The sequence below is a fragment of the Scomber japonicus genome, chromosome 13 (assembly GCF_027409825.1).
Source record: "Scomber japonicus isolate fScoJap1 chromosome 13, fScoJap1.pri, whole genome shotgun sequence".
NCBI classification, from domain to species: Eukaryota; Metazoa; Chordata; class Actinopteri; order Scombriformes; family Scombridae; genus Scomber; species Scomber japonicus.
Window position 1 is genome coordinate 1,750,242 of NC_070590.1, and position 27,962 is coordinate 1,778,203.

General features: G+C 44.9%; 5 protein-coding genes across 5 annotated transcripts in view; 4 read left to right on the forward strand and 1 right to left on the reverse strand.

The window, feature by feature from the left end:
* Window positions 1-27,962, reverse strand: part of LOC128371068 (ribonuclease kappa-B) — a 112,540-nt gene that overhangs the window by 20,029 nt on the left and 64,549 nt on the right. The gene's annotated exons all lie outside the window — the stretch shown is intronic.
* On the forward strand, window positions 4,744-5,700 carry LOC128371744 (odorant receptor 131-2-like). The gene has a single exon (XM_053332123.1). It carries the CDS (start codon window positions 4,744-4,746, stop codon window positions 5,698-5,700), a length of 957 nt encoding a protein of 318 aa, XP_053188098.1.
* LOC128371746 (odorant receptor 131-2-like) lies at window positions 13,580-14,536 on the forward strand. Its single transcript, XM_053332124.1, has one exon. The coding sequence runs from the start codon at window positions 13,580-13,582 to the stop codon at window positions 14,534-14,536; it is 957 nt and encodes a 318-aa protein (XP_053188099.1).
* LOC128371747 (odorant receptor 131-2-like) lies at window positions 16,802-17,758 on the forward strand. Its single transcript, XM_053332125.1, has one exon. It carries the CDS (start codon window positions 16,802-16,804, stop codon window positions 17,756-17,758), a length of 957 nt encoding a protein of 318 aa, XP_053188100.1.
* The window catches only part of nup98 (nucleoporin 98 and 96 precursor), a 41,495-nt gene continuing 32,133 nt past the window's right edge, over window positions 18,601-27,962 (forward strand). The window contains 6 exon segments of the mRNA XM_053331273.1: window positions 18,601-18,735; window positions 20,472-20,578; window positions 22,141-22,236; window positions 23,459-23,644; window positions 24,601-24,761; window positions 27,495-27,602. Coding sequence (XP_053187248.1) covers window positions 20,500-20,578; window positions 22,141-22,236; window positions 23,459-23,644; window positions 24,601-24,761; window positions 27,495-27,602 — 630 coding nt within the window. The 5' untranslated portion in view covers window positions 18,601-18,735; window positions 20,472-20,499.

Sequence of the window (27,962 nt, forward strand, 5' to 3'; positions counted from 1 at the left end):
ATGTTAGGTTGTGTGTGTGTTCATGTGGTTGGGTTTACTGTGTGATAGATGTAGAGAGGAGAAAGACCATAAAGGGGAGACAGTATTAACTAGAGGAAGAAAGAAAGAGAAAACAATAAATGAAATATAAAATAAGTACCTATAATGCAGCTTGGAGGGGTCTGTGTCTGTGGGGGATTAGATGTAACAATGATATATGACATTAATTGGAATTTACTTTGTGTTTATTTTGTAATTTGTAGAATTGTGAAAAATGATGTTAAAGTTTTGATGTAAAATATGACAATTTTCATCAGAGGGACAAATATTTCTGCTGTTGGGGCAGATTTGGCCCAGGGGTCACTAATTGCCTCCCTGTGGTGTAATATGACGTAAGGAACTTTTCCGGTCCTGACACTTCTTTATATTCTAACAATCAAATCAAAGCCAAAAACATTCAAAACAACACAAGAGAATAAATAAACAATAATAATAATTAAATTATTCCAGTTGACTGTCCATCATTTCTGTATCTGTCTAATATTTTATTTTTATAAATTTGTTTAAACTCATTTAATGTTCTACATGTTTTCACTTCCTTGTGTTGTGATACATTGAAGTTCTGCTTTTGTTCTCACTAATTGTTTATTGAACATAGATATTCCCTGTAGATCATATTTACCTTCTCTCATTTGGAACAACCTTTGGATGCTGTTTTGTAGCTGTTGATTTTTTAACTCTGTACATGATTTGAATATTTTTTAAGTTAACGAGATGCTTAAACTTATATACTTTTGATTTGATGAAGAGCTGGTTTGTTGGTTCTCTGTAAGAGGTTTTATTTACAATTCTCACAGCTCTTTCTTTTGTAGGATGAACATTGAATCTGTGTTTGTTTTGTTTGTGTTCCTCCATACTTCCACATAGTAGCTCATGTATGAGAGTACAAAAATACAGTAAAAGGTGTATAGTGACGGTTGAGTTAGAAGATCATTGACTTTATACAATATTGCGGTTGACTTTGGTATTTTTGCCATCTTCCGTCCGTGTTCTTGCTGCTTATCTGGGGTCGGGTCGCGGGGACAGCAGCCTAAGAAGGGAAGCCCAGACTTCCCTCTCCCCAGCCACTCCGTCCAGCTCTTCCCGGGGGATCCCGAGGTGTTCCCAGGCCAGCCGAGAGACATGGTATCTCCAGCGTGTCCTGGGTCTCCTACCGGTGGGACGTGCCCTGAACACCTCACCAGGGAGGCGTCCGGGAGGCATCCTAACTAGATGCCCGAGCCACCTCATCTGGCTCCTCTCAACACTACGGGTCTACTCCAAGCTCCTCCCGGATGACCGAGCTTCTCACCCTATCTCTAAGGGAGAGCCCAGCCACCCTACGGAGGAAGCTCATTTTGGCCGCTTGTACCCGCGATCTTGTTCTTTGGGTCACTACCCAAAGCTCATGACCAGAGGTGAGGGTAGGAACGAAGATCGACTGGTAAATCGAGAGCTTTGCCTTTCGGCTCAGCTCTCTCTTCACCACGACGGATCTGTGCAGAGTCTGCATTACTGCAGACGCCGCACCGATCCGCCTGTCGATCTCCCGCTCCATCCTTCCCTCACTCGTGAACAAGACCCCGAGGTACTTGAACTCCTCCACTTGGGGCAGGATCTCATCCCGGGCCCGGAGAGTGCACTCCACCCTTTTCCGGTTGAGGACCATTGACTGGGATTTGGAGGTGCTGATTCTCATCCCGGCCCCTTCATACTCGGCTGTGAACCGATCCAGTGAGAGTTAGAGGTCACGGTATGATGAAGCCAACAGGACCACATCATCTGCAAAAAGCAGTGACCCAATCCTGAGGTCACCAAACCGGACCCCCTCCATACCCTGGCTGTGCCTAGAAATCCTGTCCATAAAGGCTATGAACAGGACCGGTGACAAAGGGCAGCCCTGGCGGAGTCCAATCCTCACTGGAAACAAGTCCGACTTATTGCCGGCAATGCGGACCAAGTTCTGACACCGGTCATACAGGAAACGGACGGCCCATATCAGGGGGTCCGATACCCCATACTCCCGGAGAACCCCCCACAGGACTCCCCGAAGGACACGGTCGAATGCCTGCTCCAAGTCCACAAAACACATGTGGACTGATTGGGCAAACTCCCATGCACCCTCAAGGACCCTGCAGAGGGTGTAGAGCTGGTCCACAGTTCCACGGCCTGGACGAAAACGACACTGCTCCTCCTGAATCCGAGGTTCGACTATCCGACGGACCCTCCCCTCCAGTACCCCTGAATAGACCTTACCAGAGAGGCTAAGGAGTGTGATCCCCCTATAGTTGGAACACACCCTCTGGTCCCCCTTCTTAAAAAGTGGGACCACCACCCCAGTCTGCCAATCCAGAGGCACTGCCCCTGATGTCCACGCGATGCTGCAGAGTCCTGTCAAACATGACAGCGCCACAACATCCAGGGCCTTGAGGAACTCTGGGTGGATCTCATCCAACCCCGGGGCCCTCCCACCGAGGAGCTTTTTGACCACCTCTGCGACCTCAGCCCCAGAAATAGGAGAGCTCACACCCGAGTCCCCAGGCCCCTGCTTCCTTACAGGAAGGCGTGTCGGTGGGATTGAGAAGGGTATTTTTGCTCTAAAATAATTTATGTGTAGCTTCCAACATAATTTATTGTCTATTATTACTCAAAGAGATTTCATTTCAGACACTCTTTCGATTTCTATATCGTTCATCACAAGTTTCTTGCGTGTGCTAGTTGACCAATTCCCAAATATTTTAGATTTTGTTGTGCTTAAATTTAGTATCAGTTTATTTAGATCAAACCAACTCTTAAGCTCCTTCTATCAATTCCTTCTGTATCCAAGAGTCGTTCCGAGTTATCGTCACAGCAGATTAAACTTGTGTCGTCCACAAATAAATTCTTTTTTTGTATTTTGGAAACCTTGCATATATTATTGATGTAGAAAATAAACAAAAATGTTCCTAACATTGAACCCTGGTAAATCCCTCACTCAACTTTCAACAGTCACGATTTGAGATGATTCATTTCCACATAATGATTCCTGTTAAACTGGATCAGAGCAGAGTTTTGTATATTTATTATCTTTATTTCCTTTCCTTTTTCGGCTTTCTTTTTATTTGCGTTCATTTGCTAGTTCTATCCTTTCTCAATTTTCCTTTTTTTTAGTTCCTTTCCCCATCTTCTCTTTTTTGTTTTCTTTGCTTTCACTTGCTTTAGGCCACCATCAGTGTGTAAACTTACTTAACTTCAGTCACCCTAAAGATAAGAGACTGAGAACAGAAGCCGTCAAACAGCCAATTGGGATCTTTATTCGATGCGATGATATAGCAAACACAGCAGTCACCAACGAACCGGTGACAAACAGTAGAAAAGCGAAAAACAGCTCCGTCATACATTCTTCCAAACACTTTATACTACTGTTTTGCGTGTGGGCATCATTTGTTTAGTGTGCGTGTGCGAGGTCAACCTGACCCGACATGTTCAGCCAAGATTCGATTTCCTGGAAGCCTGGAAACAACTTTCTCGTAAGTGCTGGCTTCCTGATCTCCTTTGGGGATATAGATATAGTAAAAACAACTCCTTGACCTGTTGACCTTATGTCTCTCTCATTATTCTCACATTTTACTATGATGCACACATATCTGCTTCTACAAACACAATGTGATTATAATGTGATAAGATCAGCCAAACCACATGTGGAGGTGTTCTGGCTTACGTTATGATCAGACCTTAGTCAGGTATAAATGCAGTCGGTACAGTGTGACTACATTCTCAAAAAAAACTCTGCCCAGTTAGTTGAGAGGTCACCTGACTCCACCTTATCTGGCTAAAGGTACAAGCTAGCAAGTCTTCCTTTGCAGAAAGTTATGAAAAAATGAATGACGCCCACTTCTTGGTCATTTATAGATTCACATTATACAATCACGAGTGACTGTTGCTACAAAGCTACAATGACCACCATCAGAAACACAGCAGGTGGTTTGGGCCTTTTGTTCAATCAAGGGTTCGGGTTAGTTTTCAAACCTTTAGTTTGTTTGATCTGGTCTGAATCAGTGGGCAAGTTGTTAAACTTGGTTTGGTTTCACATAGAGAGAAATCCAAGCAAGCCGAAATCCATCACTACAAGCCAGGTGAGAACGGTCATTGTTTATTGGTCAGATGTGTCTGGAGCAGGAGCAAGAACATAAACACAGGAAGAAGATCCTGAAGAAGCTCCTCTGACCAAATACAACATACTACATTACACTAGTCCAGGCCAGACCTCCATTCATTCTTCAGCTTAGGCATCCATCACAGGATGCAAATACTCATGTTTCTTGTGCATATACGCACCAACTAAGTTTACATTACCAAGTTCACACAAGACATGATCACACAGCCTAGGGTGGTGAAAAAATAATAATACATTATTATTACGAAGATGTTCAACATGCTCACGTGTCACAGTGTCACATGATGTTGTAGGACTAAGCTGATATATAGTATGTGAAGGCAGGTGAACCCTGCAGACCAGCTCTGCCTACACAGAAAGAAGCACTAACTCCAGCTTGGTAAATATCTGTGCAGGGAAAATGTATTTTGATGATTTGTGCTTTTTGATGTGACTCAACATCCATTTGTGCCTTAAAGACATTTGATTTTCCTTTTTCTCAGAATACAAACAGAAAGAGTTTTTTGTGCTTTCATGTTTTAATGACATCAACAGGTTCATAATTATTATGTATCACATACTTCTCTGAGATGTCTGATGCTCAGTCTCGGACCAACATCACTGTTGGACTGGGATTAGTAGAAAGAGTGATGCTTACCACTCTGACTACAGTACCATGTTGTATATTATTCTTCATTAATGTGACTATGCTGTTCACTTTGAGGAGTAAACTGGTGTTTCGTGAGACTTCTCGTTACATTCTTCTGTATAACCTCCTTTTTGCAGACACTGTTCAGATGACACTGAGCCAGTTACTGTACATACTGTCTATTTGTAGAATATTATTGACATATCCTGTGTGTGGTGTTCTGGTTATGATCGCCAGTCTTACAAATGAAATCTCTCCTCTCACACTGGTGGTGATGTCTCTGGAGAGATATGTAGCTGTGTGTTACCCACTGAGGCACGCTACCATCATCACCATCAGAAACACAGGGGTGGCCATCACTGTGGTTTGGGCATTTTGTTCATTAAACGTCCTCATTCGAGTTGTTTTGATGTTAGATTTTCCATTTGAAGACCTGGAGAGCCTGCAGATGAAACGTTTTTGTAGCACATTTTTCATGTTTCTAGTGCCAATATCTGATCATTATGACAAGGCCTACACTTGTTTTCTGTTTATATCAGCTGGTGTGGCAGTCATTTCTTCTTATATTGGTGTGATAGTAGCAGCCAGGTCGGCCTCCACAGACAAAGCTTCAGCCCATAAAGCTCGTAACACACTGCTGCTGCATCTGGTGCAGCTGGGCCTCAGTCTCTCCTCAACTATACACAACCCATTGCTTGTAGCCATCTCAAAAATTGTGACGAGGATAATGCTTATTCGCATTCAGAACATTTTCTATGTATTTATTATCATTCTTCCCAGATGTTTGAGTGCTCTCATCTATGGGCTGAGAGATCAGACCATCAGACCTGTTCTTCTTTACTATCTGTGCTGTCGACTGAAAGTCTCAGTCATCCCAGCCAAGACTGACTCATCCTGAGACTCATGAAATTAACCTTTCTACATGTTTCAGCTAATGCTGTAATCAGACTGGCCTTCATAGGTCACCATAAAATAGGGCAAGAAATAAATTAAAAACATATTTTGAGAATACCAATTTTCATCTGTAGTTTTGTCAATATTTGTTGTAATCCACTGATAGAAGCCTCTCAAAATCAGTATTCTGACAACCAAACAAAAGTGTACTTGTACTCGTTTTGATGTTTGTTTTTTTTGCAATACAAACTCAGTAAGATTTATTGTCTCTTTCTGTAACATCCAAGACATGTTTGTAAATACGTAAATCTTCAAAAACTAAAATGCATGTGCTGTAGCTACATTATATCATATCCTATGAAAATACAGATACACTTTTTTATTTTATTTTGTTTATTTATAGTGACAAACATTAAAACCAACAAAAAAGCATATGACTCAACACAGCAGCAATGATAATAACATCGAGAACAACAATGAAAAAGCAAACAATACTGTCTAACCCCCGTCCTCTTTCTCCTCTCTACATCTTTCACACAGAAAACCCCCACACACACACACACACACACACACACACACACACACACACAAACACATGTATTACAATAAGAAGATCTAAGCCAAATGTCATAACTTGTTTTTGTTTGTTTGTTTAACCAGAGGAAGACAGAAATAGAAACAATAATTTCTAAAAAAAGAAATAGCCATAATGCAGCTTGGAGGAGTCTCTGGCTGCAGTGGACCAGCCTGGTCAGGTCAGGACAGAGTTTTGTATATTTCTTTCTTTCTTTCTTTTAGCTCTTTTCCCCTTCTCCTCTTCTTTGTTTCCTTGTTGTCTGTGCTTTCAACTGCTTTAGGCCATGATTTGTGTGTAGATATCCTATCTGGATATGGGGAAAACAAACACTCTAGTGAAATACATTTATTTCTTGTAGGAAATATGAAGATATAGTTTTGTCAGAAGCGCTCTCTGTCCTGTGCATTAACTCACTCACCTACTAATGCGAAGTGTAGTATAATGCATAGAGCACCCTCTGCTGGAAATATTATGTTTAACAGGAATAAAATAACCACACGTTAGTAAAACACCCAACCACAGATAACAAATGGCAAAGTAATTATATTATGTTTTTGAGACCTTATCTTTTGCTGACTTAAACATTTAGGGGGGTGTTAGTATTTCCCTGTCTTTCCAAACACCCATTGCTTCACTCTCCCTCACAAAATAAAATGTCTCCTGACATTTCTATAGACAGTCAATGAACAACCATTTCAATCGACCTCCACCTTCCAAGGCCTCAACAGGTTTTAGTCTCTGTTAACTTACAGTCACTCTGTTATAACAGGCTTCTCTTTTTCCAGTGACTCACATAGTCACATTCTGTACAGTTGTATGCGTGGACAACTTTTGCCAGAGACTCTTTTCAGTCTTTTTTCTCTTTCTCTTCTTCCAGGGTGCACAACATTGACAACAGGGTATGGTTAAATATCTCTACCTGCCCATCCCCCTGCGAGTGATAAGGTGTTGACTAGGTGAGAGATCCTTCAGCCCTACTGTTACGTGCCATGTGGTTTCCTTGTTTGTTTTCCTTTTCTTTAGGTACCGCCCTCTTTCCCCCCACTGATTAGCGCAGCTGTGGCACATCAGGCCTGGCAGTTATGAACCCCTGTGAAGCTGGTGTCAGGGCAGTTGGCCTTCCGGCAGTGTGCTGATTGGAGCTGTGTGCGTGCGTCCAGTGTCAGAGTCTTGTCTTTCTGGTGTTTCTGTGCAGCTGCTGGTTTGACTGCTTCATCATCATCATCAATCGGTTTTCCTTGTTTTGGAAGCTCGTTCTTAGTTTGATCGTTAATAAATTGAGTTTTGATTTGATCTCTGGTGTTTTATTAGTATATTTTTGGTTGAGTTGTTTTGTTTGTTACTTCCCCACTCCTACACATAATCGGGGTCGTGACACCTACCATTAGTTGGTCCCCATCTATTTGCCCATATAGTGATGCAACTTGCAGGTGATGGACTTTGGGAATCACCAACTTTGTTATCTATGTATTTTTTGTGGTAATAGGTAGCATTGTATTTATTTATTGCTGTGCAACTTTGTTGTCTATCTATCTATGTACTTGTCTATGTATTTGTTGCACAAATGTGCAACTCTGTTATCTATATTTTATTATTGTTGTGCAAATGTGCAACTTCACCTTTTTTTTTCTTTTTAACTACGGCGACAGCTTGTCTTGGAGTCCAAGACAATATCTATCTATGTATCTATCTATCTATCTATCTATCTATCTTCTCCTGTTTTCAGCAGGAGGTCCTGCTGCACAGGACACCATCTTCTTCGACCTGAATCTTTCTTTGATACAGCACAACACCCAAACCAACCTGAGATGCATCACAATGTAGCACGAATGGCTGTATAAAATCAGGTAAAATCAGGACATCGAAGAACAAGAGGCTTGGTAAGTGTATCATTCAGCTCATTTAGCACTGTGCGTGATGGTAAGTGACCTTTCTTCTTCTTCACTGGTTTCTTTTGTCTTTCTGTTGGTGGGTCTGGGGTGTGTTCTTCAGGGTTTGGGACAATTAATAGGTTATGCAGTGGATGGGCAATGCAAGAGAAGTTGGGAATGAAGGTTGGTAATAGGAGAGGAACCCAAGCATCTAGCGTAGGTCACTAATGGTGATGGGTGCTCTCTCCTTTAGAGCTCTTACAGCATGTCCTGGATTCTTGAGTTCTCTGTAGTCACAACAAAGGTGCAGGCTCTTACAAACGCATACCACTGGTAATTAATATGGTGATCCTGATGGGGTGATCCAATCTATGTTCTACAAATCTTGCAAGTAGTCTTTTACTTCATCGTGGAGAGGCTTTGAGGTGGACATGTAGGTTTGTTGCACTGGACTGGTATCCTGAAGGGTGATATGCACCTTGAGAGAGGGGATACAGCTACATCGCCACTGTCAAATGCAAAGGCCTGACACTCGTCCCTCAACATTCTCTTTACCACTCCCTGTTGACCTTCTGGAAGGTGCTAAGGTCCATTGGGGGTCCCATGTCATTGGTCTTTCCTCTTGCTTGCTACCAGAGTGTGGTACTCTAGTTACATAGTTGGACTTAACCTCCATGTCTGTCATGTCAGGTGTTGATTTGTTCACTTTGGTCTGAATTGCTGCTGAATACGCTATTGTGATCGGTTCTCGATGTCCAACAACTTTATGATTGCCCAAGTAGAGAAGGGTTCTGTGTGTTCATCACTGGACGTGGTACAGTACTTTGCTTCTGGGATCCACACCAGTATTTCAATAAAGACTGCACCCTCAGAAAGTGGTGACTTGATTGGTTAGCAAGTGCACCCTTTTCTCACCTGCAGATGACACCAGTCTCAGGATCTGCAACCTCTGTGCTACATCAACTTCACCACACTGTTTTCACAATTATGGCAAATGTGTCACTCACTTTGTGAGCTAGCTGTTTTCTTCCACTTTCCGTCTTTCCCTCATTTCTGTTGATGATCTCTATGACATTGTAGCCTATAATGATGCTTGGTCACTAGACATGAGTACTGGCACTTGTAGGTCACTTGTCATTTGAGGGTTGATGTCCAGCTAAAACCTGACCCTCATCCAGCCAGTATAGGCGATGGGTGTGTCATTAGCAGTGAGAACTATCAGTGTCTCATCCTCCAAAAGGTCTGCGAGGGACCGGATAACTGTGTGAGGTAGGTGTCTCTGTCACCAGGCATCATTTACTATGACCAGACTAGGCCCCTTTGACCCAAAATGCTTTAACTGGATGATTGTCCATGAAACAGTTTACCATACATCTGCTTCCTACAAGGCTCACTAATCATGACTTGTGATGGGGGGCCTGATAGTGAAATGCATTCACAGCTATTGAGGCATCTGCTGCTTTTTCTCTGGGTGATGTCATTGGTAGAATTGTTGGTGATACTCCATCCTGGACTACTGATGGTCCCACCAAAACCAGAGCTCCTCTACTCCTCTTTGTCTTCCTCCATTCCTTCTGCCGCAGGAGCAGCTCAGCTCTCTGTTTTCTAACCTGTGGCCTGCTTGCACGAGACACACACTGAACTCTCCTGAACAAACAGTGATGCGGGAGCCTGCTTAGGATTCAGCAACAAAAGCAAACATAAATCTACGTGGACAGTAGTGTATGGGGTCCAAAGACTTAAAGGTGGTAAATGCAGCATGTCTATATATGACAGCACCATAGTCTAACAAAGAGAGACAAATACAGTTTCAACAATTATTTTTATACAATACTAGTTATGCAAGCTAGTTCTATTTTCGACATGAACTTGGCAGACCCAAACGCATTATGAGGGTCTGCTGGGAATGTCTGGCAGAGTCTCCTGTCAGAGAGAGCTTCAACTCCCACCTCCGGGATAGCTCTGACCGTGTACATTGAGTTGAGTCCTCCATTGTTAAGACGGCCGACCGGAGCTGCCTGCCGTGGCAGCGATTCCCGAACCCGCCGGTGGACACCGGCAGTGAGGGATGCCGTCAAGCTGAAGAAGGAGTCCTATAGGACCTTTTTGGCCTGTAGGACTCCGGAGGCAGCAGGCAAGTACCGGCAGGCCAAGCGGAGTTCAGCTGTGGCGGTCGCTGAGGGAAAAACCCAGACATGGGAGGAGTTTGGCGAGGCCATGGAGAACGACTTCCGGACGGCTTCGAAGAGGTTCTGGACCACCATCCGTCATCTCAGGAGGGGGAAGCAGTGCATCGTCAACACTGTGCATGGTGGGGACGGTGCGCTGCTGACCTCGACGCGGGACGTTGTGGATTGGTGGAAGGAATATAGGGATGGCAATTGATAAGATTTTATTGATATCAATGCCATTATCGATTCTGCTTATCGATCCGATTCTTTATCGATTCCTGTGGATTTTCTGTGTGGAAAAAGGTCTTTCTTTACAGGTTTTCAGTGTCAACAACACACATTTTATTGAGTTATTATGCTTGAGAAGAGACTGACAATGTGCTAAAATAAATGAAAGTGTAAATGTTAAAACAAATATAAATCTGCATATAAAAATAATAATAAATAATAATCTGGATCCTAGATCTCTTACAGTATTAAGTAAATATGTATTTAAAATAAATAATAATAAAAAATAACTGAATTCTTTCTAAATAAAAAATAAAAAAATAACCTGCAACTCCAGTCACGACATAAATTAATTATTTTTAGTGGGAAAAAAACAACCTTCTTCCTCCAAGCCGTGGCCGTCTGTCTTTTTACGGTAGCCGAAGTGTTCCCATACAGCCGACTTGGTCCGTTTAGACGTGGGAAAAGTTTGTGGGGCTCGCCTCCTTCAGCCATCATACAGCCTGCAGAGCTACCTGCTTGTAACAGCAACCGGAGCTGCGCGGGGGGAGGGGCACTTTATGCTGCAGCTGCACGCGACCTGAGGGACCTCCACTTTCTCTCTGAAGAGCTGTTAGCATCCTTGTTAGTGAAATTAAGCCACACCTTGGACCGCTTCTGTCTCTCCGCCATGTTGTCACTCGCGCTGCTGATTGACTCTCGCGCGAGTGTGAGGTCATTATTTTGCAAGGCACATGAAAGAAAGGCACCAATAAGAGAATTGTTAAGCATAAAGGCAAATGATGTCGATGGATTGAACCAATTGGAACCGGTTCTCAACTGGAACCGGTTCTCGATTCCCACCCCTAAAGGAATACTTTGGAGACATCCTCAATCCCACCGACACGCCTTCTGGTAAGGAAGCAGGGCCGGGGGACTCGGATGTGGGCTCTCCTATCTCTGGGGCTGAGGTCGCCAAGGTGGTCAAAAAGCTCCTCGGTGACAGGGCCCCCGAGTTCCTCAAGGCCCTGGATGTTGTGGGGCTGTCATGGTTGACACGACTCTGCAACATCACATGGATATCTGGGGCAGTGCCTCTGGATTGGCAGACTGGGGTGGTGGTCCCTCTTTTTAAGAAGGGGGACCGGAGGGTGTGTTCCAACTATAGGTGGATCACACTCCTTAGCCTCTCTGGTAAGGTCTATTCGGGGGTGCTGGAGAGGAGGGTCCGTCGGATAGTTGAACCAAGGATTCAGGAGGAGCACTGGTTTTCGTCCGGAAGTGGAGGAGTTCAAGTACCTCGGGGTCTTGTTCACGAGTGAGGGAAGGATGCAGCGGGAGATCGACAGGCGGATCGGTGCGGCGTCTGCAGTAATGCGGACTCTGCACAGATCCGTCGTGGTGAAGAGAGAGCTGAGCCAAAAGGCAAAGCTCTCAATTTACCAGTCGATCTTCATTCCTACCCTCACCTATGGTCATGAGCTTTGGGTAGTGACCAAAAAAACAAGATTTCAGGTGCTTCCTCTGTAGGATGGCTGGGCTCTCCGTTAGAGATAGGGTGAGAAGCTCAGTCATCCGGGAGTATGGGGTATTGGACCCCCTGATATGGGCCGTCTGTTTCCTGTATGACCGGTGTCAGAACTTGGTCCGCATTGCTGGCAATAAGTCGGACTTGTTTCCAGTGAGGGTTGGACTCCGCCAGGGCTGCCCTTTGTCACCGATCCTGTTCATAATTTTTATGGACAGGATTTCTAGGCACAGCCAGGGCGTTGAGGGGTTCTGGTTTGGTGACCTCAGGATTGGGTCACTGCTTTTTGCAGATGATGTGGTCCTGTTGGCTTCATCAGACTGGGACCTCCAGCTCTCACTGGATCGATTCGCCGCCGAGTGTGAAGGGGCCAGGATGAGAATCAGCACCTCCAAATCCCAGTCCATGGCCCTCAACCGGAAAAGGGTGGAGTGCAATCTCCGGGTCGGGGATGAGATCCTGCCTCAAGTGGAGGAGTTCAAGTACCTCGGGGTCTTGTTCACGAGTAAGGGAAGGATGCAGCGGGAGATCGACAGGCGGATCGGTGCGGCGTCTGCAGTAATGCGGACTCTGCACAGATCCGTCGTGGTGAAGAGAGAGCTGAGCCAAAAGGCAAAGCTCTCAATTTACCAGTCGATCTTCATTCCTACCCTCACCTCTGGTCATGAGCTTTGGGTAGTGACCAAAAAAACAAGATTTCAGGTGCTTCCTCTGTAGGATGGCTGGGCTCTCCGTTAGAGATAGGGTGAGAAGCTCAGTCATCCGGGAGGCGCTCAGAGTAGATTCGTTGCACCTCCACATTGAGAAGAGCCAGATGAGGAGGCTCGGGCATCTAGTTAGGATGCCTCCCGGACGGCCTCCCTGGTGAGGTGTTCAGGGCACGTCCCACCGGTAGGACACGCTGGAGAGACTATGTCTCTCAGCTGGCCTGGGAACGGCTCGGGATCCCCCGAGAAGAGTTGGACAAAATGGCTGAGAAGAGGGAAGTCTGGGCTTCCCTGCTTAGGCCCCCGCGACCTGACACCGGATAAGCGGAAGAAGACAGTACGGTACAGTAGAATACAAAGTTGTGAAAATGCCCAAAAGGTCCTCATACTCATGTTTCTTGTGCATATACGCACCAACTAAGTTTACATTACCAAGTTCACACTGTGTAAGACATGATCACACAGCCCATGGTGGTGAAAAAATAATAATACATTATTAGTACGAAGCTGTTCAACATGCTCACGTGTCAGTGTCACATGATGTTGTAGGACTAAGCTGATATATAGTATGTGAAGGCAGGTGAACCCTGCAGACCAGCTCTGCCTACACAGAAAGAAGCACTGACTCCAGCTTGGTAAATATCTGTGCAGGGAAAATGTATTTTGATGATTTGTGCTTTTGATGTGACTCAACATCCATTTGTGCCTTAAAGACATTTGATTTTCCTTTTTCTCAGAATACAAACAAGAAGAGATTTGTTGTGCTTTCATGTTTTAATGACATCAACAGGTTCATAATTATTATGTATATACTTCTCTGAGATGTCTGATGCTCAGTCTCGGACCAACATCACTGTTGGACGGGGATTAGTGGAAAGAGTGATGCTTATCACTCTGACTACAGTACCATGTTGTATATTATTCTTCATTAATGTGACTATGCTGTTCACTTTGAGGAGTAAACTGGTGTTTCGTGAGACTTCTCGTTACATTCTTCTGTATAACCTCCTTTTTGCAGACACTGTACAGATGACAGTCAGCCAGTTACTGTACATACTGTCTATTTGTAGAATAATATTGACATATCCTGTGTGTGGTGTTCTGGTTATGATCGCCAGTCTTGCAAATGAAATTTCTCCTCTCACACTGGTGGTGATGTCTTTGGAGAGATATGTAGCTGTGTGCTACCCACTGAGGCACACTACCATCATCACCATCAGAAACACAGGGGTGGCCATCACTGTGGTTTGGGCATTTTGTTCACTAAACGTCCTCATTCGAGTTGTTTTGCTGTTAGATTTTCCATTTGAAGACCTGGAGAGCCTGCAGATGAAACGTTTTTGTAACACATTTATCATGTTTCTAGTGCCAATATCTGATCATTATGACAAGGCCTACAGTTATTTTCTGTTTATGTCAGCTGGTTTGGCAGTCATTTCTTCTTATATTGGTGTGATAGTAGCAGCCAGGTCGGCCTCAACAGACAAAGCTTCAGCCCATAAAGCTCGTAACACACTGCTGCTGCATCTGGTGCAGCTGGGCCTCAGTCTGCTGTCAACTATGCACAATCCATTGCTTATAGCTGTTTCAAAAATTGTAACGCAGATAATGCTTGTACGCATTCAGAATATTTTCTATGTGTTTATTTTCATTCTCCCCAGATGTTTTAGTGCTCTCATCTATGGGCTGAGAGATCAGACCATCAGACCTGTTCTTCTTTACTATCTGTGCTGTCGACTGAAAGTCTCAGTCATCCCAGCCAAGACTGACTCATCCTGAGACTCATGAAATTAACCTTTCCACATGTTTGTTTAACTCATGCTGTAATCAGACTGGCCTTCATAGGTCAGCAAGAAATACATTAAAACATATTTTGAGAATACCAATGTTCATCTGTAGTTTTGTCAATATTTGTTGAAATCCACAGATAGAAGCCTCTCAAAATCAATATTCTGACAACCAAAAGCAGGACTGAGGTGAGTCCAACACTCAGATATGGTTGGGATGAATGCAAAAATAAGTATGCAAAAAAGTTAATTAAATAAATCAAGAGAAGGAAGGAGGAAAATGATGAGAAAGTGATGGAGGAAAAAAATAGAACAGTCAAAGTTTCCTATCTATCTATCTACCTCCCTATGTTCTGCAAACTAGTTTCTGATATGGTCATTTGGTTACAGTTAATAATTAGGCCAGAGTTCCAGCTTGATTTGCAAAAAGTTATGAAAAAATGAATGACACCCACTTCTTGCCCATGTATACATTTACATTATATTTTACATTATAATTCACAAGTGACCATCGCTACAGCACTACCATCTTCATCCTCAGAAACACAGCAGTGGTTATCATTGTGGTTTGGGCCTTTTGTTCACTCAAGGCATTTTCAAACCTTTAGTTTGTTTGATCTGGTCTGAATCAGTGGACAAGTTGTTAAACTTGGTTTGGTGTCACATAGAGAGAAATCCAATCAAGCCGAAATCCATCACTACAAGCCAGGTGAGAATGGTCACTGTTTATTGGTCAGATGTGTCTGGAGCAGGAGCAAGAACATAAACACAGGAAGAAGATCCTGAAGAAGCTCCTCTGACCAAATACAACATACGACATTACACTAGTCCAGGCCAGACCTCCATTCATTCTTCAGCTTAGGCATCCATCACAGGATGCAAAGCTCACCTGGCTGTGCAAGCCATTTAGCTCAAACTCTCAAAGTAGGCCTGGTTACTGGATCGGATCGAGGTCAGATCACATTCCCACAACAAATGAACCACTCCAGAATTTGTTTGGGACCAATTTAACCGGACTAGAATACAAAGTTGTGAAAATGCCCAAAAGGTCCTCATACTCATGTTTCCTACGCACCAACACCAACAGCAATTGTCTCCGTCCCTCACTTTCACCAACCTGCACCGCTATCCTGGTAAACACCCTGATCACATCCTGTCTGGACTACTGTAACTCTCTCCTCTTTGGTCTTCCGCGGAAATCTCTCCACAAACTCCAACTGGTACAGAACGCAGCCGCTCGTATCATAACCAGAACTCCCTCTATTGAACACATCAATCCTGCCCTGCAGCAACTTCACTGGCTCCCTATCAAATCCCGCATTGACTTTAAGATTCTACTCCTCACATTCAAGATCCTTCACAACCTGGCACCATCATATCTCTCTGAACTTATTCACATATACACACCTTCGAACTCTCCGATCCTCCTCTGCCAACCAGCTCTCTGCCCCAGCTGCCAACTTAACCACCATGGGGTCAAGAGCCTTCAGCCGATCTGCCCCCCGCCTATGGAACTCTCTCCCACCAGACATTCTATGGAACTCTCTCCCACCTGACATTCGCACTTCAGACTCTGTCTCCACCTTTAAATCCCGCCTGAAAACGCACCTATTCAGAGTGGCCTACTCTGTCTCTCACTAACTGTGCACATTTTCATTCTTGTTTATTTATTGTATTAATGCACTTTGTAGTCACATTCATATTTCTTCTTTATCTTTGCACTAAATGTCACCTGGTTTATATTGTTTGATGTACTGTTGTTGTGTTATATGTGCCTTGTAAGGTGACCATGAGTGCTTTGAAAAGCGCCTTTAAATAAAATGCATTATTATTATCATTACTATTTACTAAGTTTACATTACCAAGTTCACACTGTGTAAGACATGATCACACAGACCAGGGTGGTGAAAAAATAATAATACATTATTATTACGAAGATGTTCAACATGCTCACGTGTCAGTGTCACATGATGTTGTAGGACTAAGCTGATATATAGTATGTGAAGGCAGGTGAACCCTGCAGACCAGCTCTGCCTACACAGAAAGAAGCACTGACTCCAGCTTGGTAAATATCTGTGCAGGGAAAATGTATTTTGATGATTTGTGCTTTTTGATGTGACTCAACATCCATTTGTGCCTTAAAGACATTTGATTTTCCTTTTTCTCAGAATACAAACAAGAAGAAATGTCTTTGTGCTTTCATGTTTTAATGACATCAACAGGTTCATAATTATTATGTATCACATACTTCTCTGAGATGTCTGATGCTCAGTCTCGGACCAACATCACTGTTGGACTGGGATTTGTGGAAAGAGTGATGCTTACCACTCTGACTACAGTACCATGTTGTATATTATTGTTCATTAATGTGACTATGCTGTTCACTTTGAGGAGTAAACTGGTGTTTCGTGAGACTTCTCGTTACATTCTTCTGTATAACCTCCTTTTTGCAGACACTGTACAGATGACAGTCAGCCAGTTATTGTACATACTGTCTATTTGTAGAATAATATTGACATATCCTGTGTGTGGTGTTCTGGTTATGTTTGCCAATCTTACAAATGAAATCTCTCCTCTCACACTGGTGGTGATGTCTCTGGAGAGATATGTAGCTGTGTGCTACCCACTGAGGCACGCTACCATCATCACCATCAGAAACACAGGGGTGGCCATCACTGTGGTTTGGGCATTTTGTACACTAAACGTCTTCATTCGAGTTGTTTTGCTGTTAGATTTTCCATTTGAAGACCTGGAGAGCCTGCAGATGTCACATTTTTGTAACACACTTATCATGTTTCTAGTGCCAATATCTGACCATTATGACAAGGCCTACACTTGTTTTCTGTTTATATCAGCTGGTGTGGCAGTCATTTCTTCTTATATTGGTGTGATAGTAGCAGCCAGGTCGGCCTCCACAGACAAAGCTTCAGCCCATAAAGCTCGTAACACACTGCTGCTGCATCTGGTGCAGCTGGGCCTCAGTCTCCTGTCAACTATGCACAATCCATTGCTTATAGCTGTTTCAAAAATTGTAACGAAGACAATGCTTGTACGCATTCAGAATATTTTCTATGTGTTTATTTTCATTCTCCCCAGATGTTTGAGTGCTCTCATCTATGGGCTGAGAGATCAGACCATCAGACCTGTTCTTCTTTACTATCTGTGCTGTCGACTGAAAGTCTCAGTCATCCCAGCCAAGACTGACTCATCCTGAGACTCATGAAATTAACCTTTCCACATGTTTGTTTAACTCATGCTGTAATCAGACTGGCCTTCATAGGTCAGCAAGAAATACATTAAAAACATATTTTGAGAATACCAATGTTCATCTGTAGTTTTGTCAATATTTGTTGAAATCCACAGATAGAAGCCTCTCAAAATCAATATTCTGACCACCAAAGGCAGGACTGAGGTGGTTCCAACACTCAGATATGGTTGGGATGAATGCAAAATGCAAAAAAGTTAATTAAATACATGAAGAGGAAAATCGTGAGAAAATGATGAAGGAAAAAATAGAGCAGTCAAAGTTGGACAGTGTAGGGAAATGTGTGTGTGATAAAAAATGAGGTCATATGGAGGCAGGGGTAACAGCAGCATGTCTATATGACAGCACCAGAACAAAGAGAGACAAATACAGTTTCAACTATTCTTTTCATACAATACATGTGAAAGCTGGTTCTATTTTCGATATGAACATTAATTCAGATGCTGAAATATTTGTAATACATGACTCTTTCAATTCCTGTACCTCATAAGGTCTAAATTTAGTTTCAATCAATTGTCTTTGATTTTGAAAAAAGCACATACTTCGTTTTATCAGGATTTAGTGCCTCTTAAAAATAGAATAAAATATCGACCTACCGACCGATCGACCTATCTATTTATCTAGATAGATCTATCTATCTATCTATCTATCTATCTTGATATCTATCTATCAACGGTCGGTTACTCGTTGTCAAGGTGACGGTCTTCTATAAAGTTGAGGGGAACGAAAAAAAACGGAACGGCTTCGTCACTGCGTATGACGTATGAAGTTGCGTGGTGACGGCGACAGCGGCAGTTTTTCCCTCCTCGTTGTGAAGCTAGCGATGTTTAGCTAGCTCTGAACTCTGCACGCGTTAAACTCCGCAGCTTGTACTTTTACCAGGAGGGAAACACCGCTACGGAGCTCCCATAGCAGCAGTGTTACAGGTACATATTACACAAACAAACTAGCGTCGGGTTTTACGTGTGTGAGTGTTTTTTTTCCTAACCGTTTACGTATCAGCGCTGAGCGGTTAGCTGCAGAGCTAGGTGGCTAACGTTAGCATCGAAACGGAGCTAACTTCTAACTCTCAGCTGATAGCTGATTGTAACTCCATATACATCCTCTAATGTGAGTTTATATTGATGCGTTATATTACAGCCACCATTGTCTGTTAGTAGAGAGCAGTTATTAGTAGGTAGAGCTGTGCGGTGAGGTGTTTATGAGCTAATGTTAGCGTGCTTGTGGCTAAACCGGAAGCTGCTGGGTTGTTTACCACCTTGGTTCTGATCCTGGCTGACGTTAACTGGTTCTGATCCCGGCTGACGTCACCTTGGTTCTGACCCGGCTAACGTCACCTTGGTTCTGACCCGACTGACGTCACCTGGTTCTGACCCGCTGACGTCACCAGGGCTCGGATCCCGACTGGGTCAGTTGACAGCAGGCTGGGATTAGTGGTCGATGCTTGTGATTGGCTTCACGTGGCCGGAGGACCCTCACTTAATTGTATTTATTCAAATTGTTTATTTTTTAAAGAAACGCAGGTATCAGAAGTCATGACCCATGCAAGAGGAAACATCATCATACACACAGGGTCCCTGCAGGGCCTTAAAATGACACAATAATAATAATAATAATACATTTTATTTGTATTGCACTTTACATTTCAGCAATCTGTAAGTGCTACAGAGCTGTTGAAAGCAGGGCGACGTGAGCTGAATCAAATATCACAATATCAATATTATAGGGACGACTGTTAGTGCTTTGACAAAACACTTGTGCTTTACACAATGAGATTTTTGATTAATAATCATCAGTAATGTGGATATAATGACACAGTGGATAAAAGCAGAAAATAGAAGAGTCTGTTAAGTAAAGTAAAAAACATCATTTTACTGTAATGTCGCCTTTAAAAGCAGGGAAAGACACTTATACCATAATACTATATCAGCTGATATCTAGTCATCATGATATCAATATAATATTGATTTACTGGCCAGCCCTAGTTTAAAACATTACAAAATAAAACTGTCTGCGTGTAAAATGTGAACATTAACCACACACCACACACACACACACACACACACACACACACATCCACACACCAAACTGCTCCGTTGGGTCACACCAAGAAACCAGGATTATAAAATAACTTGTTTAATTTTCCTCTTGATGTATCGGTCAGCTGATACTATCGGCCGATACCGATCACACATTTATCAGTGATGTGTTTGCTGATGTATATTTTTATTTTTTAAAGTTACACATGCAGCAGTTTATGTATATTTGATCCTTTTTATTAATCCAAGTTTAATATATGCATATTTTGTTGTTTATTTAATATCATAGCTCATTTTATTTATTAAATCCTCAGTAGTGTACTGTCTCAGTGCACTGATGTGAGTTGTAGAATAGTCTTTATTGTTGAACAATGAAATTAAAAGCAATCATCATGGTATCATTAGTCAAACAGAAAGAATGTGCTCATAAAAGAATAAAATTAGTAAGTATTTAATATTAAAACTAATTCCTCTGGCTGCCGTCAGTATCACCCTGTAAACCGTTTTTATTTTCTATATATCGATATCAGAACTGGCCCCAAACGTCCAGTATCAGTCGGGCTGTAACCATGACAACCAGAAAGTGAGTGTGAAAGTGAATGTTGTTGTTTGTCTCCTTGCAGACGTATGCTGTCCTGCTAGCAGGGCGAAATGTTCAACAAGTCATTTGCGACTCCCTTCGGTGGAGGGACGGGCGGGTTCGGCACCGCGTCCACCTTCGGACAGCAGAGTAAGTTCTTCTATTTATTCATCTTTTTATTTCTGGAGGATTCAAACAGCAGAGTCCACGCCGCGTTTTCATGTCTCTACATTTAGAGTAGAGGAGTCAAACTCATCTTCATTCAAGGGCCACATACAGAACAATCTGATCTCATGTGGGCCGGATCATTAAAGAGATGGAAGGAAAGAAGGAAATAAGAAGGGAAGGAAGGAAAGGCAGGCAAAAGGAAGGAGGGAGGAAAGGTAGGAAAGAGAGATAGTGAAGGACAGACAGACAGAAGGAAGGAAGGACAGATGGAAGACAGAAGGAAGGAAGGACAGATGGAAGACAGAAGGAAGGAAGGACAGATGGAAGGAAGGAAGGACAGAAGGAAGGAAGGAAGGACAGATGGAAGGAAGAAAGGAAGGACAGAAGGAAGAAAGGAAGGAAAGACAGATGGAAGGACAAAAGGAACGAAGGAAGGACGGATGGAAGGAAGGAAGGACAGAAGGAAGAAAGGATGGAAGGAAGGACAAAAGGAAGGAAAGAACAAAGAAAGGGAAAAAAGGGAGGACAGATGGAAGAAAGGAAAAGAGCAGTGGATGGCAAGTGGGCCGGATCACACCCCATGGCGGGCCGTATGTTTGACCCCCCTGATTTAGAGTCTGAAGTTTCGAGAGTCTCGAGACCACTTTTACGTGGTCTCGAGAACAAGACCGGTCTCGAGACATCCAACTCTAATCTCAGGGTTAACTAACTCAGAGCTTTCACTAAACCTGCTTTCTGAAACAGGCCCCGGATCTGAAACAGGCCCCAGATCAGAGTAGATCTCATGTGAACTCGGCTGCTGTGATTAGAGCTTCATAATGTGACTTAATGATTCTCTAAATATAAAGTTTCCTCTCAGTAAAAGCCACAAACTTTATTTATCATGTTAGAGGAAGTGAGGCGACCTCGCTGTGAAACAGAAGGAAGAGACTTGAATATCTGAAACCATCAGTGGGTTCATGTTAAACAGTAAAGCTGCTCAATTAATCGAAATTTGATCGTGATTACGATTTAGGGGCCAAACGATCTCAAAACTAATAAAATCGGGGGGGAAACGATTTTTAATAATAATGAGATAGCGCTCAATAACAAAGGTTTTATTTTGAAAAGCTTAGACAGGAAGTGGCTGCAGCTCCGTTATAGTTTGACAGAAGCTGAAACACAAGTGCAGAGTTTCCAGCCTGCGTCAGACGATGCTGAGTTTACCGACTAATTATTAAAAACCAGGAAGTGATGTGTGAACTGTCGTCATGGTAACCAGCTCAACTCTAATATCTCTGCACATGTTCTGCTGTGTGTTGCGTTAAGCGGCAGATAAAAGGCTGCGGCTGGGAGAGAAAATGAATTAAACCTAATGGACAAGAAATGTACAAGAAATGCAGCGTGTTTCTAAAGTTAAAAAAAATCGTTTTAATAATCGTGATTTCAATTTTGACGCAAATAATCGTGAGTATAATTTTTTCCATAATGGAGCAGCCCTATTAAACAGTTTAAAGTAGTGATCAGTGAGCGGAGTGATGATGTTCGTCTCTGTGTGTGTGCAGACGCAGGTTTTGGGACGACGGGAGGCTTCGGCACGTCAGCGTTCGGAGCGACCACGAACACCGGAGGCTTGTTTGGTGCCACACAGACTAAACCTGGTCGGTACTCTTCAGTCTCTCACTTACTTACACTTTAAAGGAGTTCAATGAATAACCTCTGACCCTAACTCTCACTGCTCCTCTCTGCTCCTCCTCTCTGCTCCTCTCTCTTCTCACTGCTCCTCTCTCTCTGCTCCTCTCTGCTCCTCTCTGCTCCTCTCTGCTCCTCTCTGCTCCTCCTCTCTGCTCCTCTCTCTTCTCACTGCTCCTCTCTCTCTGCTCCTCTCTGCTCCTCTCTGCTCCTCCTCTCTGCTCCTCTCTCTTCTCACTGCTCCTCTCTCTCTGCTCCTCTCTCTGCTCCTCTCTGCTCCTCTCTGCTCCTCCTCTCTGCTCCTCTCTGCTCCTCTCTGCTCCTCTCTGCTCCTCCTCTCTGCTCCTCTCTCTTCTCACTGCTCCTCTCTCTGCTCCTCTCTCTGCTCCTCTCTCTCTGCTCCCCTCTCTGCTCCTCTCTCTCTGCTCCCCTCTCTGCTCTGCTCCTCTCTGCTCCTCTCTGCTCCTCTCTCTGCTCCTCTCTCCGCTCTGCTCCTCTCTCTGCTCCTCTCTGCTCCTCTACTCCTCTCTCTCTCTGCTCCTCTCTCTCTGCTCCTCTCTGCTCCTCTCTCTGCTCCTCTCTGCTCCTCTCTCCTCTCTCTGCTCTGCTCCTCTCTCTGCTCCTCTCTGCTCCTCCTCTCTGCTCCTCTCTGCTCCTCTCTGCTCCTCCTCTCTACTCCTCTCTCTTCTCACTGCTCCTCTCTCTCTGCTCCTCTCTCTGCTCCTCTCTCTGCTCCTCTCTCTGCTCCTCTCTCTCTGCTCCCCTCTCTGCTCCTCTCTCTGCTCCTCTCTCTGCTCCTCTCTGCTCCTCTCTCTCTGCTCCCCTCTCTGCTCTGCTCCTCTCTCTGCTCCTCTCTCTCTGCTCCTCTCTCTCTGCTCCTCTCTCTGCTCCTCTCTGCTCCTCTCTCTCTGCTCCCCTCTCTGCTCTGCTCCTCTCTCTGCTCCTCTCTCTCTGCTCCTCTCTCTGCTCCTCTCTCTGCTCCTCTCTCTGCTCCTCTCTCTCTGCTCCTCTCTCTGCTCCTCTCTCTCTGCTCCTCTCTCTGCTCCTCTCTCTGCTCCTCTCTCTGCTCCTCTCTGCTCCTCTCTCTCTGCTCCCCTCTCTGCTCTGCTCCTCTCTCTCTGCTCCTCTCTCTGCTCCCCTCTCTGCTCCTCTCCTCTCCTCTCTCTGCTCCTCCTCTCTCTGCTCCTCCAGGAGGTTTGTTTGGCTCCAGTACGTTCAGCCAGCCGGCCACGTCTTCTACCAGCACCGGCTTCGGCTTCGGAGCGGCCGGAGGAACGACGACCAGCCTGTTTGGAAACACTGCGTCAGGAACGACCGGAGGACTCTTCTCCCAGCAGAACAATGCCTTCGGAGCCAATAAGCCCGCCTCGTTTGGAAGTAAGAACCGTCTCAACTCAAACCTCCGTCACATCAGATCAAACCTCCGTCACATCAGATCAAACCTCCGCCACATCAGATCAAACCTCCGCCACATCCGATCAAACCTCCGTCACATCGGATCAAACCCTCGTCATCAAACCTCCGCCACATCAGATCAAACCTCCGCCATCAAACCTCCGTCACATCAGATCAAACCTCCGCCACATCAGATCAAACCTCCGCCACAACAGATCAAACCTCCATCACCTCAGATCAAACCTCCGTCACCTCAGATCAAACCTCCGTCACATCAGATCAAACCTCCGTCACATCAGATCAAACCTCCCTCCGCCACATCAGATCAAACCTCCGTCACATCAGATCAAACCTCCGTCACATCAGATCAAACCTCCGTCACATCAGATCAAACCTCCGTCACATCAGATCAAACCTCCACTTCCTTCCTTCCTTCCTTCCTTCCTTCCTTCCTTCCATCTTTCCTTGTGTTCTTTTCCTTTTTTCTGTCCTTCCTCCCTTCCATTCTTCCTTCCTTCCTTTCTTCCTTCCTCTCTTCCTTCTTTCCTTCCTTCCTTCCTTCCTTCCATCTTTCCTTCCTGTCTTCTTTTCCTTCCTTCCTCTCTTCCTTCTTTCCTTCCTTCCTTCCTTCCTTCCATCTTTCCTTCCTGTCTTCTTTTCCTTCCTTCCTTCCTGTGTCCTCTTCCTTCCTTCCATCTCTCTACTTGTTTACTGGTCCGGTCCACATGTGACTGTAGTTCTGGTTTTCGGTACCGAGTAGAATCAGATCGTCTCCGTCATTCGATGCTTTTTGTATGAACTCTCTCTCAGCCAATCAGTGTTTGTGCTACAGTCAGCTGTCTAAAAATGAAAAGTGTGTATAAATAATAATTCCTGCTGTCAAAATAACAATGTGAAATAATCCCGAGCTGCAGTTGAGTTTGTTTTTTGTCTCTGAGGCGTCTCCTCATGTCCTCCAGGCTTCGGGACGAGCACCAGCAGCGGCGGCTTGTTCGGGGCGACCAACACCGCCTCCAACCCGTTCGGAGGAACCAACTCTCTGTTCGGAGGCTCCGGCTTCTCCGCCGCTCAGCAGCCGGGAACCACCGTCAAGTTCAACGTGAGTACTGAAGGAAAACCGGATGACATCATCGGTGATTTTAACCCCTTACAGTCTGTTCAGGGTCACATCGGACACTGCAGAAACATCAAACATACATTTCTGTAGTTAGACATTCAAACATGGGCCACATCAATCTGATCTCATGAGGGAGGGAGGAAGGAAGGAAGGAATGGAGGGAGGAAGGAAGGAAGGAATGGAGGGAGGGAGGGAGGAAGGAAGGAAGGGAGGGAGGAAGGAAGGAAGGAAGGAAGGAAGGAAGGAATGGAGGGAGGGAGGAAGGAAGGAAGAGAGGACAAATGGAAGGAAAGATGGATGGAGGGAGGGAGGAAGGAAGGGAAGGGTGAAGGAAGGAAGGATGGATGGATGGATTGAAGGAAGGAAAGATGGAAGGAAGAAGGGGAGGGAGGGAGGAAAGATGGAAACAAGGAAGGAAGGAAGAAAGGGAGGGAGGAAAGATGGATGGAGGGAGGGAGGAAAGATGGAAGGAAGAAGGGGAGGGAGGAAAGATGAAAGGAAGGACGGAAGGGAGGAAAGATGGAAGGACGGAAGGGAGGAAAGATGAAAGGAAGGACGGAAGGGAGGAAAGATGAAAGGAAGGACGGAAGGGAGGAAAGATGAAAGGAAGGACGGAAGGGAGGAAAGACGGAAGGGAGGAAGAAAGGGAGGGAGGAAAGATGGAAGGGAGGAAGAAAGGGATGGAGGGAGGGAGGAAAGATGGAAGGAAGGAAAGATGGAAGCGAGGGAGGGAGGAAAGATGGAAGGAAGGAAAGATGGGAGGGAGGGAGGAAAGATGGAAGGAAGGAAAGATGGGAGGGAGGGAGGGAGGAAAGATGGAAGGGAGGGAGGGAGGGAGGGAAGAAAGATGAAAGGGAGGGAGGGAGGAAAGATGGAAGGGAGGGGTGAAGGAAGGAAAGAGATGGGAGGGAGGGAGGAAAGATGGAAGGGAGGAGGAAGGAAGGGAGGGAGGAAAGATGGAAGGGAGGAGGAAGGAAGAAAGGGAGGGAGGAAAGATGGAAGGGAGGAAAGATGGAAGGGAGGGAGGGAGGAAAGATGGAAGCGAGGGAGGGAGGAAAGATGGAAGTGAGGGAGGGAGGAAAGATGGAAGCGAGGGAGGGAGGAAAGATGGAAGTGAGGGAGGGAGGAAAGATGGGAAGGAAGGAAAGATAGGAGGGAGGGAGGAAAGATGGGAGGGAGCGGTGAAGGGAGGGAGGGAGGGAAGAAGGAAGGGAAGGGTGAAGGAAGGGAGGGAGGAAAGATGGGAGGGAGGGAGGAAAGATGGAAGGGAGGAGGAAGGAAGGGAGGGAGGAAAGATGGAAAGGAGGAGGAAGGAAGGGAGGGAGGAAAGATGGAAGGAAGGAAGGGAGGGAGGAAAGATGGAAGGAAGGAAGAAAGGGAGGGAGGAAAGATGGAAGGGAGGAGGGAGGAAAGATGGAAGGGAGAAGGAAGGAAGGAAGAAAGGGAGGGAGGAAAAATGGAAGGAAGGGAGGGGTGAAGGAAGGAAAGATGGGAGGGAGGGAGGAAGGAAGGATGGGAGGGAGGGAGGAAGGAAGGAAGGATGGGAGGGAGGAAGGAAGGAAGGAAGGAAGAAAGGGAGGAGGGAGGGAAGATGGAAGGGAGGAGGAAGGAAGGAAGAAAGGAGGGAGGAGGAAGGAAGAAAGGGAGGGAGGAAAGATGGAAGGGAGGGAGGATGGATGGAAGGGAGGGAGGAAAAATGGAAGAAAGGGAGGGAGGAAAAATGGAAGGAAGGGAGGGGTGAAGGAAGGAAAGATGGGAGGGAGGAAGGAAGGGAGGGAGGGAGGAAGGAAGGATGGGAGGGAGGAAGGAAGGAAGGAAGGAAGAAAGGGAGGAGGAGGGAAGATCTGGAAGGGAGGAGGAAGGAAGGAAGAAAGGAGGTAGGAGGAAGGATAGGAAGGAAGGAAGAAAGGGAGGGAGGAAAAGATGGAAGGGAGGGAGGAAAGATGGAAGGGAGGGGTGAAGGAAAGATGGAAGGAAGAAGGGAAGGAGGGAGGAAGGAAGGAAGGGAGGGGTGAAGGAAGGAAGGGAGGTGTGAAGGAAGGAAGGGAGGGGTGAAGGCTCGGATGGATCGAAGGAAGCGGAGGGGCGGAACAGAAGGAAGGATGGATGGATCGGATGGATGATCGGCAGGAAGCGAAGGAAGGAAGGCCTGGCATGGAAGGAAGGAAGGAAACTGGGCCCGGATTGTGCCCCTCAGCGGGCCGGTTCTGGCCCACGGGCCTCATGTCTTGACCCCCCAGAGTTAGACGGGTTGGTACCTTTTTAACCATTTGTTAGTGGAAGATGTCAGCAAAGAGAAAGACAGTCGGTACCCAACCTTGAAATGTGACTCAGTTTACAACAAGAGAAAGAAAATGTGTTTTTTTAGTTTCTGTGCAGCTGATACACATTTTTAATACGCAAATGTACAAAATTGACCAGTTTTTAATTAAAAAAAAAACACAAAAATTAGTATTCAGACATGTTCATATGTTCCATAAAATAGTGATTGTGTCTTTTTCCCTCCATAAATAAATATAATTCACTCTTCATTAAGGATGAATTAAACATTTATTAGTGACTGACTGCTAATTAAGAGTCAGAGTATGATCAGCATGTAAAGGGTTAAACACCATCTTCATGAGGAGAGAAGCAGAAACCACAGTTTGCTTTAATCTGAATGAAAAGACTTAAAATGATGATGATGATGATGATGATGTTTTTTTTACTCATCAGCCTCCAACAGGAAGTGACACCATGGTGAAAGCCGGTGTGACCACGAGCATCAACACCAAGCACCAGTGCATCACGGCCATGAAGGAGTACGAGAACAAATCTCTGGAGGTGAGTCTGAGCGCCCAACACACACACACACACACACACACACACACACTAACAGATACACACACACACACACACACACACTCACACACACACATGAAGGGTCAGGCCGATGGGTTTGTGTTGAGTTCAGACTTCCTGTTGCCTTACAGTCTGAAATAACGTCTAGCTCTTTAATATGTCCGCTCATTTACCGCTTCTTCCTCCGTAGAGAAATGTGTTGGAGTGATTCACAGTTAGATCTGTGTGTTGTTCTTCAGTTAAAACTGGAACCAAACGAGGCAGAGTTAATCTGAACTCAGGATGTTTTACTCTGAAAGTTAATCTGAGAAGTTCCCTTCCTTCCATCTGTCCTTTCTTTTT

Bases quoted from the DNA above. Each gene is read 5' to 3' on its own strand.
- LOC128371744 (XM_053332123.1), top strand. From the start codon at position 4,744: ATGTCTGATGCTCAGTCTCGGACCAACATCACTGTTGGACTGGGATTA.
- LOC128371747 (XM_053332125.1), top strand. From the start codon at position 16,802: ATGTCTGATGCTCAGTCTCGGACCAACATCACTGTTGGACTGGGATTT.
- LOC128371746 (XM_053332124.1), top strand. From the start codon at position 13,580: ATGTCTGATGCTCAGTCTCGGACCAACATCACTGTTGGACGGGGATTA.